General features: G+C 34.6%; 1 protein-coding gene and 1 pseudogene across 1 annotated transcript; one reads left to right on the plus strand and one right to left on the minus strand.

The window, feature by feature from the left end:
- The first annotated feature begins 13,874 nt into the window (after positions 1 to 13,874).
- On the plus strand, positions 13,875 to 14,405 carry LOC132602560 (uncharacterized). The gene has a single exon (XM_060315382.1). It carries the CDS (start codon positions 13,925 to 13,927, stop codon positions 14,264 to 14,266), a length of 342 nt encoding a protein of 113 aa, XP_060171365.1. The 5' UTR covers positions 13,875 to 13,924; the 3' UTR covers positions 14,267 to 14,405.
- A 678-nt stretch (positions 14,406 to 15,083) lies between these two features.
- LOC132601877 (arabinosyltransferase RRA3-like) lies at positions 15,084 to 17,753 on the minus strand (annotated as a pseudogene).
- Positions 17,754 to 18,112: the final 359 nt, after the last annotated feature.

An 18,112-nucleotide genomic window follows, 5' to 3' on the forward strand; every position in this document is an offset into this window, starting at 1 on the left:
GCTATATGACATTTTTTAGATATATGCGGCACAATGTGTATGAAATGCGAACAAATTCGATATCAATTAGTCTTAAAAATATAGAAAACTGGTATGTGTATGAAATGTGGATGGAATTTGGTTTGTATCAATCAGAAAACTTATTATACATATATACTTTCTCATAATCTATACATATTTTGATTAGATTTTATACAATTCATATGTTCTTTATCATAATCACAATATATATACAACTTTTATACATATTTCATACGTAAAAATTATAACGAATTTATACATTTATACATATTGCATACAAAAATTAATATATATTTATTTTCTGGTGTATGAACTTTGTATGGAATCTGGTTTATATCAATTACAAGTTTATTATACATATTTTTCTCAAAATTTGTACATACTTTGATTAGATTTTATACTATTTATGTGTACTTTATAATAATCAAAATACACATATAATTTTTATACATATTTCGTATATAAAAATTATAAGAATCTATACAGTTATACATATTGAATATGAAAATTATACATATATGTTTTTTGGTATATGAAATATTTACATAAAAATTACCGATTATAATGGACTTTTTGAGTAAAAATTGGAGAAAATTATGTAATAATGTCTCTTAATTTTGAATGGGGAGAGAAAAGTGGATGAAATAAGGAAGCAAAAGTTGGAGAAAATCAGGGAACTATATCTCTAAATTTTGAATGGAGAGAGAAAAGTGGATAAAATAACTAAAATGATTTCCTTACCTCATTTAATGTGTTTTATTTGCTTCTTTTTAATTTACATAATTCGTATAGATTTTGTAACAAGTCTATTGATATATTTTATAAACTAAAAAATATCTTCATGTTCTATAAATATACCCTCTTACCATGTACATAGCCTCTCTTTTTGTTTTTAGTCATATGCAAAGAAAATTAAAAGTTGTGGTGGAGATTAAAAATTAAAAGTTGTGGTGGAGATGGGCATGCATGCACTATGATTCAGTTCCATGACAAATTATTTGTAGAAACTATACAATCTTGACTTGTCCATTCATTCACCAAGAGAGAATATATATAGGATACAATCTTGAACCCTAGTGAAACAAGAAAACTAAGATCCTAGTAAAACAAGGAAACTAAGATCCTAGTGAAACAAGGAAACTAACCAATATATGGTAATTAGTGAAACAAGAAAACTAACCAATATATGGTAATTAGTGAAACAAGGAAACTAACCAATATATGGTAATTATCTCCCTACAAATATGCTACCAAATAATATCAAGATATTATACCGCAATACCCCCCTCAAGTTGGAGCATGGGAATCAAAAATGTCCAACTTGAAAAGCAAGAAGTCAAACTGAGTTTTGCCGAGAGCTTTGGTAAAAATTGTCACGCTCCGAACCATGGCCTGGACGTAACACGGCACTCGGTGCCTGACTGCATGTGACCGAGCGAACCACATGGCTTGCTGAATCATCATGATGCATAACATAAGCGGAATATAACGTGAATGTATGATGAGCCTTTATAAAACGTAGTAAGTCATAATACTTAATAAAATACTTTTTTTAAACATGAGTGCGGAAATAACATGAATGAGCCAAAATGGCTATACGACTCCGAATGTCTGACATGACATAACTGACTTGTCTAGTCTATGAAACCTCTATCATCCGTCTGACTGGAAAACATACTTACTGGGACAAGGCCCCCAGCATACCTTTAGATGCAAAACTAAATAAAGAAATACAATGTCTAAACCCCGAATGAGATGGGGCTCACCAATAAGCTGGTACGTGCAAATCCTAATGAGCAGAAGCGTCGTCCTGTAAATCCGTACATGCATCGTGAAATGCAGGCCCCCGGGCAATAAAAGGGGACGTCAGCACATTGAATGTACTGGTATGTAAAGCAACCGAAAGAAACAACATGGGACATGGAATAACATGATAAGAACTGAAACTGAAAACTTGGACATGAACATGAGCATGAGCATGAGCATGAGTACATATATATATATATATATATATATATATATATATATATATATATATATATAACATGAGTAAAACATGATAAGTAGGGAGAGCATTTCATAAACCGACACATGATATCACCACGTGGATACGTGGAGTCTGGTACCTCGCCGGACCAGCAGAGCCCCTATACCTTGCCAGGGTATAAGGTGGTAACGTGCCTGATGGATCCATTCAATGTAAAATTAAGGTATCGTCCTAACTGGGCGGAGTGATCCTTGTCCTATGGTGGCTACATAGTTTCAGGCTATCTGAGCCTTCTCGGTAATTCGTGCAACTCCCAAAACATGAACATAATATAGTTGGCTAAGAAGCCTATGACTTTCGTGAATTAACTTGTACTTGTCTTGTAATCATGATTTCATTAAAAATAACTTGTAAACATGGTTTCATGAAATAGCTTGTAAACATGTTCTTGATTTATGAGTAATACAATAGTTCATAATCATATATTTGTAATTGACTTGAAAACATGCTTGTAACTTGCAAAATAAAATCATACAGTTTCATATAAACATAATGAGAACACATGAGGAATAATTCATGATTCATGGATTAAGCTAGGATTCCTAATATCCGTAATGAAAGATTAGGAATACAATAACGAACATAGATACAAAATTCATATACATACATACATAATTACGGGCTACCAATATGTTGGGTTTAATGCCCTAGGATTTGAACTTCATAGATTTTACCAAACGGATCATGGGGAAGAACGTAGAGATTCCCACATGTGGATGAAAGTTCTACATACCTTAACTTCCTGCTTTTGAGCGTATCACAATGTCCTCCAATCCCTTCAACTTTAATCTATAGCAATACAGGTCATAGGGATTCTATATTAGCAACAATATCCATGCTTTGTTCATCTAAGCATTTTATCAAACACTTGGTGGGCATGAAGCTCCACAACCCTCATTAATGGTGTTTTCTTCACCAAATCCCCATTCTATTACTTCTAGCTAATTCTACAATCTCAATTAGATGTAATTAACATCATTCTTCATCACCCATATGAATACAACAATCTCAAGTCAACAATCCAACAACTCTAGCATAGTTCATATAATTCTCTCTATCAAACCCATTTATTTTTTTCTCCCAAGAATTCATCAATTCACAACTATAAATGATTAGGGAATAGAAACATTACCTTTTATGAGTAGTCACTGTTGACACCCAATTTTGTCCCGCCTCTCCTCCGAAATACATATTTGCGCTTCTAATATTTAAAATAAAATAAAAATAAATAAATAATAATAATAAAAAATAAATAAATAATAATATATATTATGTTTACTATAGTTGTTAGTCCCTATCAATGACGACGTTTCATTATTCTGTTACAACTATTATTATCATCATTATTATTATTATTATTATTGTTAACGACTATTATTATTATTCTTAAATTACCATTATTACTAATTGTCATTAATCATTTCTTGTTATTTCCATTATCATTATTATTATTATTATTATTGTTAATTACTAATCACTATTATCAGCGTTATTTTTTGTTATTAATTATTATTCATCATTACCATCGTTATTTTTTATTATTAATTATTATCATTGATTTTATCAACAATTGTTATTTATTATCGTTATCGTCATTATTATTATTATTATTATTATTATTGTTGTTAGTATTATTATTATTAATTATTATCATTATTCCTATTGTTATTTTGTTATTAACTGTCAATATTTGTTACCTACTATTATTATTATATCTATTATTATGTTTATCACTGTTATCATCAGCATTATCAGTATTACCGTCATCATTTATCATTATCGTTGTTGTTAATTATTAGTATTATTATTATTAGCAGTATTATTACCACTAGTCATTCGTTACAGTTATTTAATATTATTGAGACTCGCATTTCTCGGTATTTTATCCACCACTGCATACACATCGCATTTTATTTTCGTGCATCTTTAAATGATAGCTTTATTTATTGCTGAAACATTATTACACGGTCATTGCAACAACATAAATTTTTATTATCCGGGCCTTTTACAATTGCATATTTTCGTACCAAGTGATATTCTAGCACCCTTGGTACATCGCTAATCAAAATAGGTCTTTTATTCAAATTTAGAAGCCAAATTATTTCTTGCACTCGGTCCGCATTTTTGACTTACCGGACCCCAAATCAAGGTCCGATTAACTCCTAATATTTTTTTGATTAACCCATATCGCTTATCTTAAATTTTAGACTAGTCCATGGTTCAATTCACTAGTCCATTCTCTTAATACCCGGTCTAAAATATTTGACCCAGTCCATTTATGGACTGGGTCCGACCCATTTCGTCCAAAAAGGGGGAAACCTTTTAGGTTTCCTCTCATTTTTCATCATCGCCTCTTCTCCGCCTCCATCGTCACCTCTACACCACCATCCCTTCCCCTCTTTCCTCTTCATCTCCGCCGTCTTCTCCACCTCCCCATCGCCACCACACCTTCGTCTCCACCATCCTCGTCCATCACCGCCTCCAACCTCCGCACCACCACCTCCGCTAATCCACTCCGTCGCCACTCCACTCACCTGTCCCCCACCTCTGCCGTCTCCACCCATCGCCGCCGACGTCATCAACACCCCCATTCACCACATGACTTCCACTTCACCTCTCACACCCAACATCTCTGTCACACCCACGTTACCCCCACGTTTCGCACCCTTCTCCGACACTCTGACACCACCCCTCTGCTACACCCACGCTCTGTCACCACACCACACCTTGTCCCCCCCACGCTCCTCTGCCACTCCACTCCTTCTTGTCCCCGCTCCTCTCAAATTCAAACGAAAATTAGTCTATAAATATTGGTTTCATCATCCATGTTAAGGGAGGATTTTTTCGGATCAGGGAGAACCCCCCAAGAACGAGGTCTTTCGATTCATGAAATCCCCCTAGAACCGTTTTTTCTTATTGATTGGTGAAATCCCAAGAACAACTTGTTTCAGCCGCAAAAACCCCCTAGAAATTAGGTTTCAAATTCGGAAAATCGCAGGAATTCCCCATAGATAATATTAATTCTTTTTCGTTGTATTGTTCGATATCGAGTCAAAATCCATATCGCTGTGTTCTGTTCTTCCCTTGACATCTGTTTGGGTTCAGGGGTGTATAAAATTCGGGATTTTAGTATTTCGAAGTATATTTGAAGTGTTCGAGGTTAGATCGAAACCTTCGCCTCGCTTCGCCGCACCCGAAGAAGGTAATCCTTCATCCCTTCTCTCTATTTTTACGTTTGTTGTTGGCCCTGTGGTATTTAGATTTATTATCTCATGATTCAAACATGTCAGTTTAGTTTGTTTTTTCATTTTAGTAGTTAAAACGTTTGAATGTTCATGTTTCGATGTGACTTAATTTCCAGGCTGTTAGCTAGTTGAATCTGTCTATTCATGCTTTAACTCAACATCAGATAATTTTAGTCTTATTAACATGATTGTGTTCGTATGTAGTTCATGTGAGTACACTGAATGTTCAGGCCTTTGTATAAATGAAATACACATACCTTTTAGTTTCTCTTAGCCTTCCCTCTGAAAATAATATAACTGTGAGATTGAATATTTTGTTGAAAGTCCATAGTAATGGATCGAATAGTTCTCATTCAGCAATAAGAAGCATCATTGCTTTTTGATAACTTACCTGTATGTGGCTTGGAACTGTCTACCTAGTAGTATGTATTTATTCCCTTAGTTTGCCTCTGTTCTTGATAATGTCTTATATGCTATCATAGCTTAAAAAATACTCTTAGACAAGCATGATCTTGGTTATTGATTCAGTTTCCATGATCAAGTATATTCGTATGAATCTAGGTCATTACAAAATTTATGTCCAAATGTGTTGTGGTCATAGATACATGTTCATCTTATTAAGGGGCAGTTGAATGCCCATTTTAAATAACTAATGGTGGTAGTTTCCAATCTGGCTCCTTAATGAGGGGAGAGTTTAGACTCTGATCTTTCATTTGTTAGTGTATAATCTTGCTGTCGTTCTTATCAAACCTATGTCCCTGACGTCAACTAGTTAGTCCAATATGTATCTTTCCCTTCCAAAGATTGCTTGCTTTTAAAAGAGTAAAAGTTTTCCTAAGTCATGTTAAATTCAAGCATTTGATTTGATCCTGAATTGGTCTTAAATTTTAGATGACTTTCGAAACATGTCTTCCTCTTTTCTAGAGTTTTAAGTCTGCCTCTTTTCTTTAACTCAAACCCCTTTTAAGAGCAAGATTTAGCACAAATGAACTGGTCTCATTTTTCAGGCTGTTTCGATAAGCTGGTGTGAAGATTTAGTGCAAGAGCTTTTTTTTTTTTTTTTTTTCTTGCCAATCGATTTCTATGTTTGCCTGAAATTGTTAGCTCATCTCTGATTCATTTGATATTAATAGCCGCAACTCTGGTTGTTAGCATTTGCTTAGAGTGTATGTCTACTTTTCCCAAATTAGTATAAAATATATAAACTCAAGGATTCTCCAAACTGAAGTCGTGAAGTTAACCTTTGAAAATATTTGGTCAAAAATCTTTCCCTTTCTCTGTGTAAGTTAAAATTCCAAGCTTTGTTTTTTGTCTCTTCCCTATTTGATTTTCTGTGGTGCAGTATACTTCCAAGTATACCAGGTATACCCTGAGCATTATGTGCTATCGTATCTATCCGAACTTTACAGTTGTTTTGTGTACAACAAATATCATATTGCTATTATTATCCACGTTTGGATGTTGCCCCTGTTTTTCTTTTATGTCATAAATACATAGCGACTGAACTGTGTATATATACGAAGTAAACCCAAATATACCCAATATATACAGTCTACTGATCAGTTTTCGATGTTTACTTTTATATATTTAACCTCATTTGTTGATTATATACTAATCCTTTTCTTTCGTTTTTATGCATGACCACCGCATACGAGTCCGAGAGACTCGTCTCCTTCCGCGCTCGGTTTGGGCTAAGGCCCAACGTGAATTATTCTTCTCCGTGTCCAGCCCAACAGCAGCCCAGAATCATAAATTAAAAAAAAAAGAACACTGCTGGGCCGGCCCAACAGTAGCAGATCAGTCATCCCTCAAAATGGGCTGAGCCCATGTCCGATTGCAGCAGCCCCTTTCTTACAAAAAAATGGGCTGAATCCATCTGAATTATTTCCCCCTTTATTTATTTATGCATTTAATTTGTATTATGCAACTAACTCTTTGTTTGTTTTGTTTTCTTAGTTTAGATAAATCCTAATAAATTAGGAGGTTAGTTTTAGTGATGGGTAGTTAGTTTAAGGAATACTAACAATTAATTTCATAAGTTAATACTATTCTTTTCATGCTTCATTTTATTTGGGATAATTGATTTGCAAAATGGCATGACTATATATTTTAAGTAAAGGGAATCATGTTTTCATTATAGATGTTTCAAAAACGTCACTAATATGCAAGTATAAATTCAACTATATTTTATAGATAACTCTTCAAGTTTGAATCAATCATGCATATTTTTAACTAAGCATAATTAATAAGCAAATTCACTTCCCTTTGAATTCTATTTATAAGCTTAGATTTTCTACATTGCTACATTCGCAGAAAGTTCAAAATTGCTAAATCTCTTTCTTGAAAGCTATTATTTACAGGCAAAAATTGTTATATTTCCTACAAGTTTTATCTTAAAATGCATTTATTATATTTCATATAAAGTCTTAGCAACATTTTAAGCCTTGTTTAAATAGCATCTAAAATCCTCTTTTATGCAAACCATCTTTTTATAAGTTTTATTGTTAAATTGCATTTGATTTAAAGCCTTAGTTATATTTATGAGTTTTATTTAAAATGACATTCAAAGTCCCTTTTTTTTTATATGAATTTTCATCTTAATTAATTAACCTAAGTTTGGCCGGACAACCGTAGTTAACGGATTCTAAAGGATGCCTAACCCCTTCCCTTTAGGATAATATAGAACCCTTACCTAGAATCATACTGATTAAGCAGACTATTAACGGAGGTTTAGCTAGATTTACCTTAGTTAATATCTAGGTGTCCTAATTCACCGTTAAATTAATTAGGTGGCGACTCCTTAAAATAAAGCAATATAGGAATCTTCAATATGTTGTACTCCGCTCTAACCCGGTTAAAATGGGGTATAACAGTCACCACGAAATCAACATCCCCAAGTTCGATTTTTAGCTTAGAATGACGGCAACAACTTGTACTACACTTTATCCTTCACGAGCCTCGGGATTCGGGGCCTTCAACTTGGTTGATTCTCTACTTTCTCTCTCTAACCATCCTCTCTCTCCCTCTCTCTCTCTCTAAAATCTGAAAATATGAGGAAATGGGGCTGCTAGGGTTGAGCATTTCCCTTAAATACCAAGGGAAAATGGGTTTGACCCGACTTGAAATCGGGTTGGGACCTTTCTATCTTAAAACGTCCATATCTCCTTATCCCGATGTCACCTGTGGACCCACGACCTAAGGTTGGAAAGGTATTTCAATTATCTACAACTTTCATTCTTTGGGTTTTCCAAAATTCCCAATTTATGATAGGGTTATGTCCTCTCGAAGTCAGGTGACCCGAAACGTACTTACGGACCAAAATACGCCCCATGTTACGGTCCCGTAACACGAAGGACGGACAGTAACTTGGGACCGTACCTTAGTGAAAATTTCCAGTGAGGTTCTGGAAATTTTTGGGACATTACGGTTCACTGTTACGGTCCCGTAACACGTGTTACGGCCCGTAACGTCACCGTAACGCAAGCAGAATTTCCAGCGAACAGGCTTCAGTAAAATGGGCATAACTCTTTGCACAGATGTCCGTTTGACCCTCATAATATACCGTTGGAAATATATTTCAAAGGAATACAACTTTCATCAAGGAAGTTTTCCCAAATTCCAAACGGATTTTCACGAAAGTTGACTGGAAGGCAGACGTATCGAAAACTTAGCCGATTCTATAGGATTTCAAGTGCCTTACTATTAGCCATATTGAGACGATCATATCTCCTTCCTCCGATCTCTGATTGGGTTGGTCCTTATATCGTTAGAAAGGTATTTCTACATACTACAACTTTCATTGAGGGTACTTTCCCAAATTTCAAACCGATCAAGGAGTTATCGCTGCCCGAAGTAGGCCTATCAACCATTTTCGCAAAACGTTCAAACCTTCAGTGTTTCCACTAGAACTCTAATGATATGAGCTTAAACTCAGTTCCAAGATGCGGGGTGTTACAAAAATGTCTGCCAATTGTGAAGATATTGAAACGTGTGACGGAGCAACAAGTACAAGAAATCAGGGGCTCATGATGATCCAATTCTTGCCATAGAGCATGTAATTTTCCGTAATATACGGACACTGACATGGTTTTCGTCTATTCACATTTAGCCAGGGAAGACCGAAGCTGTTGAACTCGTGGTCCATTAGTCTGCGCGAACCTCCTTTTAAGGTGATCCCAAAAGGGTTTTACCTCCCTAAATTTTGACAAGGAAGATTTGACATCAGCATCAATGGTATTTGTGATCCAAGAGATTAACATTGCGTTAATTGCAGTCCAATCGGACTTTGTACAAGGACGTTGCGGTTCAGTGATAGTGTCGTCCTAGAACTCAAATTTACGTCGTGCCTCCAACGCCGTTTGTATGTCGGCTGCCCATTCATCAAAATTGTCGCCCTTGAAACGAGTAGGCGTGATACAGTCCTCGGGTCAGTTATTTTCTGTTTAGGTGGTCGGATTTCTGATTCTTGACGTTCACGTGCTTCGCGCAGGATTTGTTCGGCGGTTATTTGGATAGGTGCAGGGGTTTTGTTCTTGACACGTGTCGGTCTAGGGAGCTTTACCTCAGTTTCTTTACGGGTCAGGTAACCCAAACTTGGGTCTGCATCTCTGGAAGACGCCATTGGAAACAAGTGAATTGAATTTGGTAGAGAGATTTCAGATTTGTGAATTGAAAGGAATCCAATTCTAGGGTTCTAATAACTCGACAGGAAGAAGATTTTGTGATATAGTCCCCGGGTCAGTCTTGAGGACCGAGAAAATAGGGAGAATTAGACTCAATTTTGGGTGGTGGTGGAGGAGGTACGGCGTCACCGGCCATGGAAATTTACGATGAAGAGAAGAAAAAAACTGTGTGGCTCTGATACCATGTAGAAACTATACAATCTTGACTTGTCCATTCGTTCACCAAGAGAGAATATATATATATAGGATACAATCTTGAACCCTAGTGAAACAAGGAAACTAAGATCCTAGTAAAACAAGGAAACTAAGATCCTAGTGAAACAAGGAAACTAACCAATATATGGTAATTATCTCCCTACAAATATGCTACCAAATAATATCAAGATATTATACCGCAATATTATTCATCGACAACACTCCCCTTGGATGACCATGTATTAAACAAATGTGTTTCATTCAAATCTTATTTGAAAGAATCTTGTGAAAGAAAAAGAGTAAATATCTATCTATATAGCTTGAGTAGTAAAGCTAAAAAAATGATCAGCATTTTGTTTGCATGTACCGTGTAGAGTTCAAATACTACTGCAATGATGTCATAATGAAAATGCTCTCAAAAATTTATCAGTTTAATTTTATACACTGGCAATATAAGTTTATTTTTTATACTATTTGGTCAAATTGACCTAGAAGAATACTCGTAGCAACTCCGTAGATATGGCAACATAAAATTAGGTTAAATAACTTACTGAACCCAATTTAATTAAATTACACTGAGGGAAATTCCCTTTTTGGACTTATCATGGATATAACATAATTAATTAAGGATAATATATTAGCTTGATCATCGTTTTATAGTTTTATCTTATGTCTCTTCATTCCTAAAAGAACATTATTCGTTACTTTTTGAAGAGTCAAAAACTTTTTCTTTGATTAAATAAATGACTTTAGACATTTTAGTCGGAGAAAATTGTATCACATTACTTATCCATGTTATTTGTTTCCATCTTCCTCTTTAAATTTCGAAACCAAATAATAAATCAAGAAAAAGGAAGATTATTTGGTTTCATTAAATAATATTCGTAGTGTTATACTAAAATGCAAGTAAGTAACTAATTGTATTTTAATCATTGAGTCAAAGAGGGAAACGTTAAAATTACTCATGTAGAAAGAGATGGTTAAAAACCAGCTTAAACTTTGTTAAATGAAAAACAACGTTATGTTAAATTTACAAAAGAATTAAATGTGGATATACACCAAGAGGGTACATATCATCTCCCTTTTCAAAATAACAAACTTGATTTAACTACACACTTGAAAATAAATCACAGCCCTGCCTCCTCTTTGAGAATTTAAAAGTTGAATATGAAAATATGATGATTAAAGCCAGTAAATTAACACAGAGTTAAATCTAAATCACATGAAAAAAAGTTGTCTTACCTATTTAAAATGATACTGTCAAAGAACTTAAAATTCTATATCTTCTTGAATTTTGAATTCGCACAACTCTCACCCTCATAACTACTTATTTCTTAGGCAATGCAAATGCAAACAGACTTCTCTCAAGTCTCACCTCCCATAACTACGTATCTCTCATGCCTTGGGATTTTTGTGTTTGTTTTTCGTCCAGATATACAATGATATGGCGAACAATGCCTTTTTGGGCAGACTCCAAAATAGAAAAGATGGTCAATATTTTTTTTTCTACCCTATTAAATTTTATCAGTTGTTGGTCCGCAATAGCAACGTCTCCAAGATGCTATTCGGATTATTCATGACGCTGAATGCAAAAAATGGCTGGAATTTTCATTTTCGAAGCTACTTTCATATTTATCGTTCCCATTGATTGATGTGGTGAACAACTTAGCCGAATTAGTAAGACAAAATAAAGAGTTCTTGGTGAAACACACATGAGATCGTAGATTTGTTGCTGGACAACAACCTGGTGTGCTTATACCACCTTGTATATCATGCTAACTCAAATGGTTGAGGTATTTGTCTGTCTTATGGATGGACTGATCCTTTGTTTGAGGGGTTACGCCCCGTGGCAGAACAAGGAATTTCACTAGGGGTTCAAAATATGAAAAAGTAAATACACGAAGAAGCCAAAGGGGTTAAAGTCTACTATATATACGTATAAAATAATTTTAACCATGTATAAACAATGTAATTTTTGGCCTCCGCCCCTGGTTACGCCTGTCTGTCTCTTCCATTGGAGGACCACATTTGTAGGTTATGGCGATTGTCAGACTCCCCAGAATGCAATCCCTGTGAAATTGTTTCTTCTTTTAAAGGTCTCTTTCTTTTTTGATCTCTCACTCTCAACGCAAACTTTTAGCAAAATTAAAGAAAATGAAAGTTAAATAAAAATATTAATAGTGACACTATTTCGCTCTCAGAACACATTCTCTTTTATAGTAATTTTATAATTTTTCGGAAGTGTGATATTCTTTGTTATGCCATCACTAGATGCGTTATGCAAAAAAAATTGTTTATAGTCGATAAAATGTTATACTGAATATCAAATATTGTGATAAATAAAATCTAAATTAAATAAATGAATAAAAAATAATTAATTGTGCGATGGATCATTCACACACAAAGAAGTAAATACATAAAGAATTTAAGGAGATTTAACATCTACTAACTCTCTTGCGCGTCGTAACTCCACCTCTGATCCGAAAGCTCTCTAGTGAAAAACCTCCCTTAACTCTCAATATATTTTCTTATTACTCTATTCGTCTCAATTTATGTGGCACCTTCCATTTCAAGAGCCAAACAAGTTTTTTGTTTTTTTTTTAACCGTGATTTTTTTATGTCTTTTGAATATTTTAATTGTTAATCATTGTGACTTGTAGTTCTTCTGATGTAGTTTGCAAGTATATAAATTTTGTTTAAATAACTATAATATTTTATGTCCGTATTCACGATCAGAATTAAGAAATTTGGCATTCCAAATTTGAAATGTGTCACATAAATTGGACAGAAAGAGTATATAGTCATGTGCCCCCCCCCCCCCCCCCCCCCACCCCAAAAAAAATTAAAGGTTTGGATTAGAACCTTTAATTTTAATATATGCATCGGTAATGTAAAAAAAAAATACTCAATCAAATGAGTTACAAGTAATTACAGATAAATATTTGTACTCCCTCTAATTTAAAATAAGTGTCTACTTAGCCTTTTTATTTTAGTTCAAAATAAGTGTCCACATAATCAAGAAGGAGTTAACTTTATTTTTCAGATTTGCTCATATTTAGAGCCTGTTTGGATGGGCTATAAGCTGCAAATAGCTTATAAGCTAAAAAAAAAAATTGGGGTAGTCTAACTTATTTTTTTTGGCTTATAAACTGTTTTCAGCTTATAAGCTGCTTTAGATAAGCTAAGTTAAATGGGCCCAATTATTTTTTTGAGCTTATTTTAAGCACAAAATGACTTTAAGCTGGCCAGCCAAACACTCAAAAAAGCTTAAAACAGCTTATAAGCAACTTATAAGTAAATCCAAACGGGCTCTTACTCAAGGCAATAAATAAGCATGAGTTTTATTAATTAAGGGTATTTTAGTCAAAATACTTATTTTTTTGTATGAGTTACTATTTTCTGAAAGGGTGTGAAAATTAAAAAGGCTAAGCGAACACTTATTTTGAACCGGAGGGAGTAAAATATAACATTTATTATTGACCTATTTAAAATGGTAACTAACAAGTAATAGTATTATATAAGCAGGTGACTTATTTAAATTACGTAAACAAATATAAAATTTCAATTAATTTAACATCCCCTAATTTTGAACTTGCATGACTCCTAACTCTCACAACTACCTTTGCTAACAGACTCCTTCAACAATGCAATCTCTGTGTAATCTGCCCTTCTCTCTTCCAAGTCTCTCTCTTTTAATCATTCTCATACCATACTCTTAAACGAAATAAAAGAAAATGAATTTGGTGATAGAAATATTAACAGGTACTTTGTTTCACATTCAAGTAGCCAAAGACACGACTGTTGCGGATTTGAAAAGAGAAATAAGCAATCAAGAAAAGCTTCCTGAAAATCGTTTGATCCTAATGTTGAACACTGGTGGTGATTCTATCATGTTGAATGGTGATGAAATCCCTCTTGTAGAGTATGGGGTAAAAGATGGCTCTCATTTTTACCTATTTTTTAAGCTTCCAAATAATAACAACAATGTTGAAGGTCAAGATGGTGATGGTGATAATGTGAATATGGATCCTAAAACTCCGACTTCTCAAGGCGATTCTGTTACTATTGCAAAATAGATAGAGGCGGATTCAGGATTTTAAATCAGTACAATGGTACCTTTTTTTTTAGCAATAGGTATGGATTTAGTGTGGAAAATAAATGCATAGTTTGAGTTGAACGTAACATTAATAAGATGTAATTTGTGATATGCTTTTGATGATTTTGAACTATGTCGCATTTATCCATCTAACATGAATTAATTTTGGTCATCTCTTGTGAAACAATGGAGTTTTAATTTCAATCTAGCTAAATGTATCTCTCTTTCATAGTTTTCATGTCTATTCCTCAAAGTTTAATTTGCATGTGATTTTTGGTTTTTCATTAACACTTCGATGCAATCAGCTTTAGTGCATATTTTTGGTAATTAATGTTAACCATTAAATGCCCGGTGGACATATATATACGCTCAAATGACTCAAGAAACACAAGGAAAATTTATTTTAAGTGAGATTTCATGTTATTCTTTGTCCTCTCAGTTTGTATAACCTGGTTTAAGAGTGAGTTAATTAGGGGTGTTTTAGTTTTAAGTATATATAACACAATTTAGTCTCCTTTTAAAACTCTGTAATAGTTTACATCTTAGTGCTTCGATTGCTCTTTTTGTATCTGTAATTGTAAGTGCATATGTATAACCTAATTTATATGTGGGTCCCACTTCCATTGATTACCAAAAAATACTAGGGTCCAGCTTAATCTCTATATGACCATACAAAACTCCATAAGTTATGAACTTCGGTGAAATCAGTCACCAAAGGTTGTACTATTACTAATTCCGGAATAACTTGCATGCATAGGAATCAATGTGTTACTTTGTAAGGAATAAAATGTGGCATAAATACATCGTGGAATAGGAGCATCTAAAAACAAAAACTCCCTTAAATTAGACAATCTCTACATAACAGTCCATGTATTATTCATTTAACAATCCCTACATTATTGTTCATCGAATTGTGTGGCGAAGGCAGAAACTTTGATATTACACATTGATATTACACATGTATCCAAAAGGTAGAATCAGCTGAAGGCTGAGACTTACCTGTGTCAAAAGAGAACAGTAGCAGTTACCTGGTGGAATAGTTTAAATGCGCGCAAGCTGCGCCAGACACCATTGTCATTTTAAAAAAAAAAAACACCAAGAAACAGAAATCAACAGTCCATTTCAAAGTAGTTACCAGTCAGAACCATCTGGGAAATCATCAAGAGCATTTTGCTTGCCATTAACATAGTACTCAACAACTGCTTTCATTCTGTAAAACTTATCTGGATGGTAGTTTATATGAACTACAACTTCAACTTCTTCAAATTCGAATTCCTTCGTACTGTTTTGAATAGAACCTTGCTATTCATGAACAGATAGAAATCCATTGTTCTCCGAGAAGCATATAGCCCAATATATCCAGGACGCGATGGAAAGACTAACTCTTCATTGAAAACCGCCTGGTCCCACGAATTTGGCTCTCGAGTGAGCCTGTCAGCAACACGATCCAAGAGCTCAATTGCAGGAAGGTTGGACGGATATAAAAGAAACCAGAATTATAAGCCCATATCCTCATTGTATGAGCGTATCGACCCCAACCCATATCAGGTTCATCAGAAACGTCGTTGTAACCATAAGCTGTCATATTGTTGTGACCATCGGACATGGCCTCCACATCTGAATCCCGGAATCAATGATCAAAAGGATCTTGCAGATACACAATGTCGACATCAGAAACAAGGACGTTGTAACCAAGCCGCAAGAATTCTCTTAAAATACGGAACTTTAATCCTGACACGGCTTGGTTACTTCCAGTTTTGCCAATAAAATCAACAGTGTCATCAGGGTCTCTCTTGTAAACATGGACTCCGTTTCCCTTACAGAAATCCAGGATAGTGTCATCCAATGCAACGACCAGATAATTGGGGATGCCCACCCTTTTTATGTTGGTGAACCAGATTTCCAGCATGGATTTCACATTTGAATTGGCAAGTACAACTATTACCTCTTTCTCAACTGCAACCTCTGCCAATATCTTAGCTAGTCCCGGGTTCACAGATTCGTCGTGCAGGACAGGAAGGTTGCCAAATGGTGCAGCTTTTTTAGGTTCACTCAACAGTACAAGTTGCTCCTGTGCACAATCTTTTCCCTGCTCGGCTATCTCAAGCTTTTCATATAGCTCTTTTACCTGCTTGTGCAACTCTGCATTCTTCTCCGACGACTTCCTAATGTATGATCTCATTAACATGTTTATCCACTTCGTGGATTCATATGGCCATGACTCTACCTGTGAATTAAATATCAAAGATTAAGGTACGTGTAGAAGACTTCAACACTGATCAAATGACATTTTGATCATTATACCAAATGTTACATGTAGAAAAGATGCCATAATGGAGTGTTCTTCTTAAGTCTTACAGTTGTAGCTAGCATACAATATTACTTAGTGCCAAAATACCCCATCTTTCAGAAAGATGCCAACGGGACTGCATTCAGATAACCACAGAAGTTACCCATACCAAAAGAAAACGAATACAACTTTAAGTATAATTTTAAAACCTCCATTTCACCAAGAAAAAGAGAGAAGACATAATTCAAAAACCTAAAACAAACGTCTAAGTCAATCTTGTTAAACGAAACCGGAAGAGAGGCCATTAAAGAAGTCAACCTTGTAACTTAGTAAAGGGTAGTCTGGTGCACCAATCATCCCACATTCACACAGGGCCCAGGGAAGGGCCGTACTTCAACGGGTGTAATGTAAGCAGCCTATCCTGACACAAGCATTAGTGATTGATTTCATATCTCGAAACCATGACCTCCATGTCATACGGAGGACAGTATTGTCACCAAAATCTCCTCAATTCTTTTTTGAGAAAGAAAAATGAATTTAGGAGATTTTGGTGACAACACTCAGCTATTAAACTAGCAACTCCTGAATCACATATCAAAGAGCGAAAAATCAATCAACTAGGCCTCAACCCTAAACTAGTTATATTCAATAATATGCATCTTCTATATCCACTCTACTCAGGCCAATTTCACTACAATACTCAATAATCTGTCTCTTAACAAATTAATTTTCTCTAAAGTATGACCAAAAGGTAAAAAAATTCCAACCCCATTGTAACTCTGCATCCCATCTCCCACCTCAGCAAGAAAAAGGAGATAAAAATAAGCATTTGATGTAAAATAAGTACTCCTTTTCTCAATTTAAGTGGCACCATCCACATTTTGAGAGTCAAAGTTTTTAAGTTTGACTGTTAATTTGGACATGGAATCTATAAGTTTTTGAAATATAATTTACATATTTAAAAACTGCGTAAAAAGCACTATAAACCACAATAATTGATAATTTAAAATATTATAAAAGTGCAGAGTAACTTACGAACATTATATTTAAATAAAGGGCGAGTTTGAGTTGGTGAATGATCAAGAGAAAAGAAACCATAGGGATAAAAGAACGCAAAGGCACAACCCACAAGAACACCTATTACAATTGCTGCACCAATTCTTGTAGGATCTCCGATTGATTAAATGACCCTCTACAAAATATAACAGATTGTCTCAGTGTTATATCAGAATCGCTCATGTATATAGAGGGTCATATGAGGATCATATACCTCTATTCATTTTTATAAAGACCCCTTTTAACTAATTTCCTCATCTCGCATTTGGATTTCTTAACTGGAAAAATCAAAACTCCAGACCCAAAAAAGTTAAAGTTTTGTGTTGTTTGATTGATTCTTGAAATGATTCAAATAAGAAGCTCTATTTTCCAGCTGAGAGAGCAAAGGCTAGTGTTACGTAGTTAGTGGGAAAGACTATTTTTGTGGAGTAGCAAACAAGCTGTTTATGATTGGGAATGACCAGTTGACTTTTGTATGTT

The sequence above is a fragment of the Lycium barbarum genome, chromosome 7, assembly GCF_019175385.1.
Source record: "Lycium barbarum isolate Lr01 chromosome 7, ASM1917538v2, whole genome shotgun sequence".
NCBI lineage: Eukaryota > Viridiplantae > Streptophyta > Magnoliopsida > Solanales > Solanaceae > Lycium > Lycium barbarum.